The sequence below is a fragment of the Galeopterus variegatus genome, unplaced genomic scaffold (assembly GCF_000696425.1).
Source record: "Galeopterus variegatus unplaced genomic scaffold, G_variegatus-3.0.2 Scaffold660, whole genome shotgun sequence".
In the NCBI taxonomy this organism is placed as follows: domain Eukaryota; kingdom Metazoa; phylum Chordata; class Mammalia; order Dermoptera; family Cynocephalidae; genus Galeopterus; species Galeopterus variegatus.
The window spans coordinates 202,568-215,074 of NW_007726771.1; the positions used below are offsets into that span (position 1 = coordinate 202,568).

Here is a 12,507-nt window from a genome sequence, read left to right on the forward strand (position 1 = left end):
CCGGTCCGGTACGGGCGCGACACTGAGGGTTGCGATCCGTTGCCGGACACGGAAAAAAAAAAAGACAAAAAATATATAAATAAATAAATAAATAAATAATAGTAAACATGCAGTCTTTGAAAAATTACCTCCCATCTGCCACATAATTATAAAGCTAAGAAAAATACTGAAGAGTTTTGTTTCTGTTTTGGTGGCTGGTCAGTATGGGGATTCGAACTCTAGACCTTGGTGTTGTAGCACCATGCTCTAACCAACTGAGCTAACGGCCAACCCTACTAAAGAATTTAGAATGGAAGGGAAAGACATACAGAAGGTGTCTCTGTAATAAGTTTCTAGTACTCACATACACAGGCTTATTTTCCTTCTAATATTTACTTACAGCAAATGTGGACAATTAACGAAATTTTAGTTTTCCTTTACTTTGGATGTGTGTACTAATGAATACAATAATTTTGGCCTGGGAAATTTAAGTATTTTGTCTCAATCTGGGTTTTTGTTTAGTAAATTCCAACCCCTGTTAAATGCCTCCACAAGGGTCAAAAGAATGTGAATCTGGTTCTAGAATCCATCTATTCCTTTCTTTTCCCAGCATGTGCATTCTGAGATAAATTTCTAGGTACATGTCTCCTGTCTTGAATATATGTAAGGATTTTTAATTTCTTTTAAATGTGTAATGTAAGAAGAAGGCTGTCAGGGTGCTAAATTTTTTCTTAGTTTATTCTTAATGTTCCTATCTTAGAAATGAGAGATACAATCTCCCCTCCCTGCCCCTAGAAAATTCAGACTTGAAATTTTGACTCAGTTACAGTCATCAACTTACTATTGGCTTCTTAGGAAGAGGTTAATTTATTTTTTTTCTAGCTGTTTTACTTTATTGTCAAGTAGCATACCATTGGTGTGACTTTTACATTCACGTTGTATTTTATAAGAATAATGATGTGGTACATAATCTTATTTGTCCCTGGGTTATTTATGGAAATCCAAAGGTGAGAGGGATTTAACTCCACACCAATTCTTTATCTTCCAGATAATTTCCCTAAAGTACATTCTGAGAAGTTCTCTAGTCAGAATTTAGGAGGAAATTATAAAGCATACCATAAACAGGTTTGAATAGGAGTCATTGTCTCAAAAAAAAATTATAAAGAGAAAGGATTAGAACTTAAAAGTCCATGATCAAAATGCCAGTCAAGTTTCAGAGAAAAGTGGAGAACATAAAAATTTTGAAAAAAAGTATCTCATTTTATTAGGCTAGTACAGCATTATACCCAAAACAAATAAGAATAGCACAAGAAAAGAAAATTGTAGTCCAATTCCACTTTGGTGCAGAAATTTTTTTAAATCCTAAGTAAAATACCCACAAATTGGATCCAAGAGTGTTTTAAAAGAATAATATGTCATAAGCAATGAGGCTGTACCCTAAGAATACAAGAATGCTGATCCATTAGAAATGTCTATTAACCTATTCACCAGATTAAAGGAGAAAAGAATATTGTCTTCCTAACAGAAGACAAATTATTGTTTGATAAAATGTAATACTCACTGCTAATAAATAAACATACAAACAAAATGAATGAATACAGAAATAGGAACAAGAAGTAGCTAATTTGCAGCTACTGACCAAAGTCATTTGAACAGAAATAGTTACAGGGCTACCACCCAGAGTGCCTGTGGCCTAAGGAAATTTCTTCTCTAAGTCTTGCTGACCCCAGTGAAAAGGAAGGATATATTCAAGCTGAGGGAAGAAGTGGCCTCAGGCAGAGGATATAGCAGTTTGGAGAGAGGATGATGTGAGGCCACAATCCGAATTGAAACTACAGGACAACCCTAGCTTATAACCTCATCTCTTCAAGGGCTTCACTTCAGCAAATAAGATGCTCCCCACAAAGCAAATAATAAGCCAGAAAGGAAACAAGCAAGACAACTCTGCATAAGCCAGTCTGAAAATAAGGAGCAAAGAAAACAAACAAAGGCAAAAATAAAGAAAAATATAGTAGTAAAATTTACATTAAAAATAAATAGAAAGTATAGATCCAAGATGGAGTGCCAGGGACAGTCCTACCCTCCTGCCTAAAACAACAAATAGTCAAAACAAGTGAAACAACCATTATGAAGACTCTGAGCATCAGGCAACTAAGGATAGTCATCCCTGAGAGGCAAAAAGCAAACAAGGTGAGACCTACGATTTCCCTGAGGGAGCTGCTAGGTCCTGATTAAGACAGGGGACACTCAGGTGGAGCACAGTCTCCCCTGAGGAGACTGAGGAGAGAGGCCAGGGAGACAAGGCAGCTGAAGTTTGCAGGACAAGGTGCCAGAGAGGAGAGAGAGAGAGAGAGAGAACTCCAGAGTTGTGTGTGGGACACCCTCAAGTATTCAGCAGAGTACTGATCAGTGCAGGAGGAGGAGAAAACTACCTAAGGCTGGGGAAAGAGCCAAACGAGAGGACCAGAGCAAACAGTGCCCAGCACTCACACAGAGCCAGGAACAGTTCCTATTCCAACAAGGCAGACTGTAGAAAGTCATAATTTATGGGGCGTTCGGGTAGAGTACTCAGAAGGGTTTTGCCTCAGTAGGGGGGAATAATTAGCCCTAGAATAATGCTGTTCTAGTCCTGCCTAATAAATCTTAAAAGCAAGGCCCAGAAGGATAAAACTGCTTCCAAGTAATTTTACTATGCCCTAGAGCAAAGCTCATAAATATTTATAGGAATACAAAAATATCCACACCCAACAAGGTAAAATTCACAATGTCTGATATCCAACCAAAGATTACCAGGCATGCAAGTAGACAGGAAAATACAACCCATTATGAAGGAGAAAAACCATCCGATTGAAACCAACCTGGAACTGACAAAGAAGTTAGAATCAGCAGGCACACACATTAAAAGTTTTTACAACTAAATTTCAGATGTTTATAAGTTAACTAGAGACATGGAAAATGTAAAAGAGACCCAAATCAAACTTCTGCATGAAAAATACAGTTTGAAATATTTCATGATTAAAAAACAAAAACAAAAGACAAAGCTTATTACTTTTCACTCTATTGAATAAATTTCTCCTCCTCACCATCTTTTCTCATGAGCTAAAGCCAGACCTTTCCTGGCATTTCCTTCCGTACAGATCCTGAAACTCAATCCATCTAAGTTAGCCTCTCTCACTTCCTACAGTTTTTACTCCACCTGGACCCATTATTTCTGCCTCCCCAAGTACTCACCCACACATTTTACATTTTCTAAAACATTTGAAGAGAGTCTTTAATAAAGATATCCCAAAGGATAGCATTAAGAATATTTAACAACCAGTATGGCTCAAGCACAGACCAGTCAGATGCCATCCAGAAACACCTGATACAGCCATACCAGAGAGTCCAGGCTGTATTCCACAGATGAGAAATTCCACCAGTGGGGAAAGGGGGGACCAAAATCAAATACGTTTAGGATATGCTAATAAGTTAAACAGGTTTCTTTACTGCAGTGCTTCTCAGAGCCTTTAATATGACTTTGGGCAGGCCGGTTAGCTCAGTTGGTAGAGCATGGTGCTGATAACACCAAGGCTAAGAGTTCAGATCCCCATACTGGCCAGCTGCCAAAACAACAACAAAATGCAGCCAGTACACAAACAAGAGAATTCTATCGATATTGATCTGAAACCATTTCCAAAATATATTGTTAAGTAGGGAAAAAAGGCAAGGTACGGAATGGTATGTGTAGCATACCACTACTTGGGTTAAAAAACTTTTAAGCAGATATATATATGTCTATATCCCTACATAGATCTATATCTATAATACCAATATCTATAGATATAGATAGATACAGATAGGAGAGATATCTGTATCTATAGATATTTGTATTACAGACAGATATATAACTATGAATATAGAGAGATAGACATATACATATGTTGTCCTTACAACTTTTTTACAGAAGCGGCGATATGCTACGCACACCATTCTGTACCATGCCCTTTTCCCCTACTTAACAATATATAGATACAGTTATAAATATATAGATAAGTATGTACATACATATATGATTATGTATATTATACGCTATATCGGGAAAGATATGCAGGAAATGGGTAACAGTGTTTTTCTCTGGGGAGGGGACTGGGACACATCACTACTGGGAGAAAAAGGTAGGAGGGAGATTAATTTATTTTTCACTGTAAACCTTTTGCAACAAATATACGTGTTACTAATCTAAATTTTTTTCATTTTAATAATAATAAAATAAATGGCAACAAGTTTTTAAGCATGTTATAGATTACTTTGAATTCATTATTTTCTATTTCCATTTAGAAAAGTGCAAAAGGACAAAAGAACTTTCTAAACGAATGATTTATCTCATGGCATCTCAATATCTTAAAATAATCCCAAATTAAACCTCTTGGAATATTATTGTTCTATATAGTCTCATATACGTCCCATTAATCTACGGGGAGGTTTCTTTTCTGTGGCTGTGGTGCCAGTGGTCTGCCAGACCACTTTGCTCTACAGAGGTTTTAAGGATGGCTGACTGGACTCTTGGTTTGTATTTCATTCTCAGCAGTGACTACCTGCTGATAGTGATCTCTTCTGCTTACTAGTGAACAGATGGTCTCACCTGGGCTGCCCTACTAGGAAGTCACCAGAAATTTTGCAATATTAAGCTGTTGAAGGACCCACCTGCCCGAAGCAGCTGTCCAGGCATTTGCCCGTCTGGATGCTGGAAACCTCAGTACCACCCCAGTCTTGAGCATTGAAATTTCTTATTTTTCCTGTTCTGTTTCTATGGATAAAAACCAGAGGTCAAGCCATCTGCTTCTTGTTTTTCATAAGCAGTATCTTTAATATCTGCTTAATTGAAGGAGCACTGTTTCTGAGTTTAACTGAACATTCAACCTGCTTCTCCAGTATAGTTTGCTTATATTCTTTCTAACTTGCGCAGAAAACCGTGGGTAGACTCATACCAATAAGCAGGCCATGGTTGGAGGCTGCACATGGCTGTTGCTCCAGGGGGAGTCCAGGCCAGGGGCCAGGGGAGATGAGGCCTCCTGACCAGAGGTGGTGGAAGCAGAGGAGTGAAGCCACCTCTCAAAGGACTCAGGGCACTCCCTGTCCAGCAGGTGGCTGTTGCCACTGAGTCTCTCCCTGCTGTTCTGCCTCACCCTGAGTACACGTCTTCGTGGCCCTCAATCTGTGTTCCTAGATTGCTTCCCTTGAATGCCTGGCCACTCATCACAGTGAGTGGTTTTAGGTGGTAATCCAACTAAAAATATGTAAGTAAAATAAAGATAGTTGAAAATAATGTAGATTGACAGCTGTAGAGGATCAGTTGATTAAGTTTTGATCCATCCCAATGGAGTATTTGGGCTATTTAAAATTGTAATTATTGAAGACATCTGATTTATGGTGACAGAAAAGTGAGTGGTCACAGTTCACCCTTCTCTACCTCCTGATGGAGACATACAGGAGAACATAGGAAGAAATGCCAACTTTCCACAGTACTGTAACTAGAAATATTACTCAACCAGGGACCCACTGAGAGGGACATCCTCCACCTCTGCTCATGTGTCCCCTAGGAAGGCCTTCCCTGACTGTCTTCTAGAGAGTGGCAATTCATCCCGCTGCAGCACCCCCTGTCCCCCACCCTGCTCGATTTTCCCCACGCTCTCATCTCCATTTGACATTCCATCTCTTTACCTGTTTGTGGTATACATCCCAACTAGAATATAAGCTCCATATAAGCATATTTCCATAGTTCTCAGCAGTATCCCTTGTGTTCGAAGCAATGCCTGGGACACAGAAGTTTCTCTATAAATCACTGGGAGTACCATTTGATAAATAGACAATTTCTGACTGATAGGACCCATTGGCAGTAGGATACTTATAGTCCTTTCTCACTGATACATGCACCTTGCCCACCAGAAGATGGTAATTCAGGCATCCTTTTTTTTTTTTTTTTTTTTCTTCCTATGGCTGGCTGGCAGGGAGTCCAAATCCTGACCTTGTTGTTACCAGCACCACATTCTCCCAAGTGAGCTAACCAGCCAGTCCAGTCCTCCTCCTGTATGAAAGAAAAGAATCCTTTTATAGTTTCTTCCCTCTATGAATACCCCTTTTCTTGTACTGATCCCAGGATTATAGCTCTAATCAATGTAATGCATGTAGGAGCAGAAGTAATTAGGTACTTCAAGATATTAAATCGGCAACGGAGAGGGCCGAGGACTGGAAGAACCATGGGTACACCATACACTGGGGATTGCAGCCTTGCATTTACTTTCAACAACTAAAGAGCTAGAAATATTTCAGAGTCTCCTTGTCAGTGAGCTGACGAGGAAGCAGGATGTAGGGATTCCTGCTCGGATCAGCAGTTTCATAATAAGTAAAAGACTTTGAAGCCACAGCTAGAGAGCCAGCTCTCCAGCTTAAAAGCTAAGAAATAGATTCTAACTACAAACAGGTGCGGGTAAGAAGGAACCCAGTAGGATTCATATGCCTGTTTTATGTGAGAACACCAGGACTGAGTGGATGTCTCCTTAGTTATGAGGTCTATAAAAGATGATATTAACAGTAAGAAAGATGTAGAGTGTCAGAATTAAAAAGAAAGGCCTATTTCTAAAAAGGACTGTAACAGAAAATTCATATTATAGAAACTATCTGCTTACACTCTGGATAGAATTCAAGAAAACATAGATTCTACATAAACAGACAGGCCCAAGATGACATGACGGACTGAGACGAAGAGGGTGCTGAAGGAGAAACAAATAAAAGTGTTTAATTATTTGAATGAAGTGAGCAAAGATATCAAAGAATTTAAATTAACGTTAAAATCTGAAAATGGCACAGTTGATATTGCAGAAAATAGAATCGATGAGAAAGAAAAGTTTGAGAAGGTCTCTCAGCATGCAGAAGAACAGGACAGTGACAAAGAAGTTGACAGATACAGAGGACAGAGAACAGAAAGTTTACGTTCAAATAATAGATGTACTTGAAAAAGATGCAAAGTGAGAAGTGATGCTGTATTTCATGGACTCTAAGAAGTACGTTTTTTTGAAATTTTAACATCTCTAAAATTGGGGTGTGACTTATAATTGATGGATTCTTACAGTTATAATGGGCAACATTTTGTCTTTCTTAGCAATACATAAAATAAGAGTACATCTCACAGAGAAGGCATCTCATATTCAATAAAATGTGGTAATTTAAAACATAGTAGCAGAAAATCTTGCAGTACTTAAAGCACACTGTCTGAAGATCTAAAGAAGATCCTGGGAGTGGGGAGCGATGCCCTTGCAAAGGAACAAAACTTAGAATCTCCCCAGTCTTCTGTTCTGCAGCCATACATGCTGGAATCCAGGGGAGAAACATCTTTAACCTTTTGAAGGGAAAAAGTTAGGGCTCAGGAATTACGTGCCCAGCTAAGTTGTCATTTGTGTTTAACAGACAAACACCCCAGAAAGTAGGCTCCTGGGGTTCTTTGGAAGAGGAGCATCTATGACCAAGGAGTCAAATGCTGTCACACACTCTGTCATCCTTGCCTCTCTGCTCGCCAGCTTTACTCTTCCACGATGGTTTCTTCTGTGCAACTAGAGATGCCTCCATATAACTCCCAGGATCTCGTTTTGCAGCTCTGCCACCAATGAGGAATTAAGGGCCATGTTCCCTGGGCTATTGTCCAACAATCCCAGCAAACTGTTCCCACTAACCCAATAACTGTGGCCAGACTGGTGAGAATGTCACTGTATGAGTAAGACATCCACTCTGATGGTGGTCACTTTGGCCATCTGGAAGTCTCCAGTAAAACCAAGGGAAGAGCATATTTTGGAAGAGTATGAGGCAAAGCCAGGTGGGTGTGTTTAGTGGTGAAATGGTACAGCATTTTTTTTAATTGTGGAAACATAGAAACCATGTAAAGTCCGTCGAAATAAAAATGGTTAACTATATTATGGTATTTCCATACAGCAAATTAGAATTCAGCTATGAAAAAACACTGGCAGTCTGTCTCTATCAGGGCTCCTGCAAGTGTGGGCTACATCTGCACTGGAATCACGAAAGGCACTGGAATCACGAAAAGGCAGACCCCCTGGCCCATCCCAAGCCTTCTCAATCCTGATCTACAGGAATCTACACCCTTAATAAGCTATCCAAGTGATCGCTACAAACACTAAAGTTCAAGAGCCACTGGCTTCATGAACTAACATTGAAAATGGTGAGAATGAGCACGTCATGTTTTAATATGGCCAATTTGCTGAAGCCATTGTGATAAAAGTAAGTTTTTTCAAGAATGAAACTACTAAACATTTGTGTTTTTAAAATTATTACCAAGTAAAATGCAAAGTAAACATTCCCTACTGCCCCAGAGAAGGGAGGTGGGGGTGGAGAGAAAGCTGGGATTCAGAGAAAGGGGTGAAGGAAGAATGGAGATCAGAAACGGGACAAGAGGTGGCAGAGAAATCATACAGGACCCAGATTCTGTTTACCACATCTGCTGTCCCAGAAAGAGCCACCTGTCATTCTGAGCAATGGTTTTTAATTACTGTGAGAAGTTTGCCATGAGGACCCGCCTGCCCATTTCCAGATAGGAAAACCCACCTGCAAATAGCAGGCTTCCACATAATGAACTTAACCTTTGTATATATACTCAGACCCATCTGCTGTACACAAACGTATACAGAGAGAAATGTTAAAAGGTTTTTAGTGTGACTAAGCCGGAACAAAACCAAACAGCGCTCAGGTGTAACAGCTGTTGTACACTGTGAGCAATCCCTCCCTCCGTGCTGTGCCCGGCTGCACTGAGAAGCAGCTGCCCCTGGACAGAGCTCCCTTAGAGGACATGCAGGGGCACACCATCATTCTCAGCTGTCCTTGCTTTTATGATGGGAGATTTTCAGGGGAGTTTTATGCAGATCAAAGATACTTATTTGCTTTATGAACTTGTCTATCATTGTCTTTCATGTTGAAAGAGTAAATTCAAAAATACTGGAAAACTGATCATCCTTTCAGCATCTCCATTGGTAAATATTATACATTTAGAGTAATCTTGTTACTTTTTTTAAAGGCCGTAGCACTAAACTTTACATGTTAAATTAGAGATCTTCCTGTGAGGTATGCATGAATTCACCGGATAACTAGTGAACAATACCCTGGTTTATGCTATCTGTTGGAATATTTTTCCAAATCGAATGTCAAATATAACTCTTTAACTTAAGGGGATTTTTTTGTGTGTGTGTCTTTTTTCGTGTCCGGCAATGGATCGCAACCCTCAGTGTTGCGCCCGTACCGGACCGGGACCGGCAACGGGATCACAACCCTCGGCGCTGCGCCCGCACCTCGCTCAGCCAGTGAGCGGGAACCGGTCTGTATGTGGGATCCGAACCCTCAGCGGGAGCGCCGCCACGCTCTCAAGCGGCGCACTGTAGCAGTGCGCCACCGGGCTGGCCCCAACTTAAGGGGATTTTTAAAATCTTTCTTAACGTGTTTATTTCAGGTCTTATCAGCTATATTGGAATCAGGATTTTACGTATGCATAATATACTTAGCCATGTGCTTTTATCTGCAAAAAAAAAACCACTATTTTCATTCCCTCATTCAGCATGCATTCACTAAGCACCCACCACAGGTCAGGTGAGGGGTGGTAGGACAGATGCAGATATGGACCACTCAGTCCTTTCCCTTCAAACAGTTCTTAATCCCATGGGAAAGACGGCATGTACACTATACTGCCCGGTATGTGCTATGATAGGGCCGTGGACAGAGGGCCATGGAAGTGTGGGGGATGAGCCGGCCGCCTTCACCTAGGGGAGTCAGGAAGGCCCTGGTAGAGTAGGTGATCATCGAGCTGGGTCTTCAAGTCTGGCTAGAGTTTATAAAGTGGGGAATGGAGCAAGATTTTCCACAGAAAAGAGAGCAGAATATGCAAAAGTTTGGTGAAGAGAAGTATCCTGGTACTCTTGGAGAACTGGGTGATTGCAGGGGACCAAGGGGACTGTAGCAAGAAATGGGACTGGAAGAATTGGTAGGAGCTTATAAAACCACAGGCCAATGAATTTGAACTTTNACCCTCAGCGGGAGCGCCGCCATGCTCTCAAGCGGCGCACTGTAGCAGTGCGCCACCGGGCTGGCCCCAACTTAAGGGGATTTTTAAAATCTTTCTTAATGTGTTTATTTCATGTCTTATCAGCTATCTTGGAATCAGGATTTTACGTATGCATAATATACTTAGCCATGTGCTTTTATCTGCAAAAAAAACCACTATTTTCATTCCCTCATTCAGCATGCATTCACTAAGCACCCACCACAGGTCAGGTGAGGGGTGGTAGGACAGATGCAGATATGGACCACTCAGTCCTTTCCCTTCAAACAGTTCTTAATCCCATGGGAAAGACGGCATGTACACTATACTGCCCGGTATGTGCTATGATAGGGCCGTGGACAGAGGGCCATGGAAGCGTGGGGGATGAGCTGGCTGCCTTCACCTAGGGGAGTCAGGAAGGCCCTGGTAGAGTAGGTGATCATCGAGCTGGGTCTTCAAGTCTGGCTAGAGTTTATAAGGTGGGGAATGGAGCAAGATTTTCCACAGAAAAGAGAGCAGAATATGCAAAAGTTTGGTGAAGAGAAGTATCCTGGTACTCTTGGAGAACTGGGTGATTGCAGGGGACCAAGGGGACTGTAGCAAGAAATGGGACTGGAAGAATTGGTAGGAGCTTATAAAACCACAGGCCAATGAATTTGAACTTTATCATATAATAATGGGAAGAAAAAGTAAGTATAAAAATACAGAACTGCCCAACTAGACAAAGCCTAATGACACAGGTGTCACCTAGCCAGGCCAATGAATTTGAACTTTATCATATAATAATGGGAAGAAAAAATAAGTATAAAAATACAGAACTGCCCAACTAGACAAAGCCTAATGACACAGGTGTCACCTAGCCTGAATGTGCTGAAGAATGCAAAATAATTGCCCGCTTAAGAGAAGTGGGAACTTAAGGAACACTAGTTGATATATATGTCTGTAGCCCCCATGTGCCAAAAAGACTAACTTGATAGGAGAAAAAGCTGGCAAGATTCAGGTTATAAAGGCAGATGCAGCCCTCAGTAATAACATCAAAAATCAAAAATCCTCATAGGGGTACAAACTATAACAAAATTTTTTAGCCTTTGTAGCTTCCCTGCTGTTTGTTATTTTGGCTACCCCTATAGTAATTAGCAATAAAAATCCCTCAGATGAGAAGACCTAGATTTTTGCCTTCAGGGACAACAAGGAAACAAGAGTTAAAGAAGCTTCATGCCATTCTACAGCCATTTTTAGGGAGAGAGGATTCCCAAGGGTTAGCATAAGTAATGGAAATTATAAATTGGGAGAAGGGTGACTTGGGTGGAGGGCATTTATTGTTTGGTCTGTCCAGCAGGCCCTTCTCCTAGGACCTTCCTCTCCCCCTCACACATATGATATGCATGGTTCTACCAGGGCCATGTCCTTAGCCCTCCTCCCTGGTAAGAGCTGAGTGATGCAGGGGTGGCACCTGACCCAAGCTGGACCACTTTTCCCATCCTCAATATTGTGGGGGCATTGGGCCAGAGAAGACTTAGAGGTCATTGCCTCTCCAGTGTCTGAAGGGGAATCACTTGGGAGCTGTAGCAAACGTGTTTTCAAAGGTAGAGAAGCTGGTGTCAGTTAGAACAACATACAGCATAGCATACCCACAGGGAGAAGCAGGGACTCGAGGTTAAGCAGGACCTAACTGCATCCAGGCCCCAGGTCTGCTTACCTGTGAGGCCCACACATTGTGTCTTCACAGTGAATGCCCTCATTTGACTGTAAGTCTTGTATGATCTGAAGCAGGCCAATTTGTCAAAAAACAATTCACCACTGTGCATGTGGCTGACAATATTGTACTGTACACTTAGAAACTGTTGGGACAGTGAATTTTAAATGCTATGCATTTTTTGGCCACAGTTTTTTAAAATGATAGTTCACCAAAACTCAATTTGCCTAATGCCAGTGCACTGAGATTACAAAAATTTGCAAAGTTATCACAAACTGGTTTCAAAGAATTTCCTTCTTGAATATGTTCCTCTTAACAGCATTTTAAGACATGTTCAAGTTGAAGAAAAGTAAGACTATTGAGTTGGTTTAGTCTTTTTATGATTTATAGCACAAAAAAATGTATTACACTTAGATTTGCAGGTATGTTTGGAGTTTATTTAGAATGGTCAGGGAAGGACGTCCTTCCATTAGATGGCTGTGTGAAGCATTGTCCTCAAAAGTCCATGTAACCATTCCCAAATAGCAGTGCTAGATATTAGGGTTTGATTGTCTGAAACCAGTGACCTATATTTCAGATCATACAGATCCACATTTTTCCTGGCAACTGGCACTATACTCTTTCCAAACTAGGTCTTAAGATATAAAGCAATTGTAAAAATCCACAGATTTTAGCATTTCCTATGGGAATTTTAGTTTATACTAAATTTTGAAATCCTCTTATCAGTTGTTTTCCATTTGATATTTAGTATTCTTCCATA

At 40.7% G+C, this 12,507-nt stretch overlaps 1 protein-coding gene across 4 annotated transcripts in view; it reads left to right on the forward strand.

Moving 5' to 3' along the window:
• Positions 1-12,507, forward strand: part of MYO1D (myosin ID) — a 268,223-nt gene that overhangs the window by 172,376 nt on the left and 83,340 nt on the right. The window contains exon 21 of one of the 4 annotated variants that reach the window (XM_008571094.1): positions 4,584-4,703. The exons of 1 other annotated variant lie outside the window; for it this stretch is intronic. In XM_008571094.1, coding sequence (XP_008569316.1) covers positions 4,584-4,617 — 34 coding nt within the window. In that variant the 3' untranslated portion in view covers positions 4,618-4,703. Of the gene's footprint in view, positions 1-4,296; positions 4,382-4,543; positions 4,704-12,507 lie in introns of those variants that run through there. 2 more of the 4 variants (XM_008571093.1, XM_008571095.1) reach the window with 2 other exon arrangements.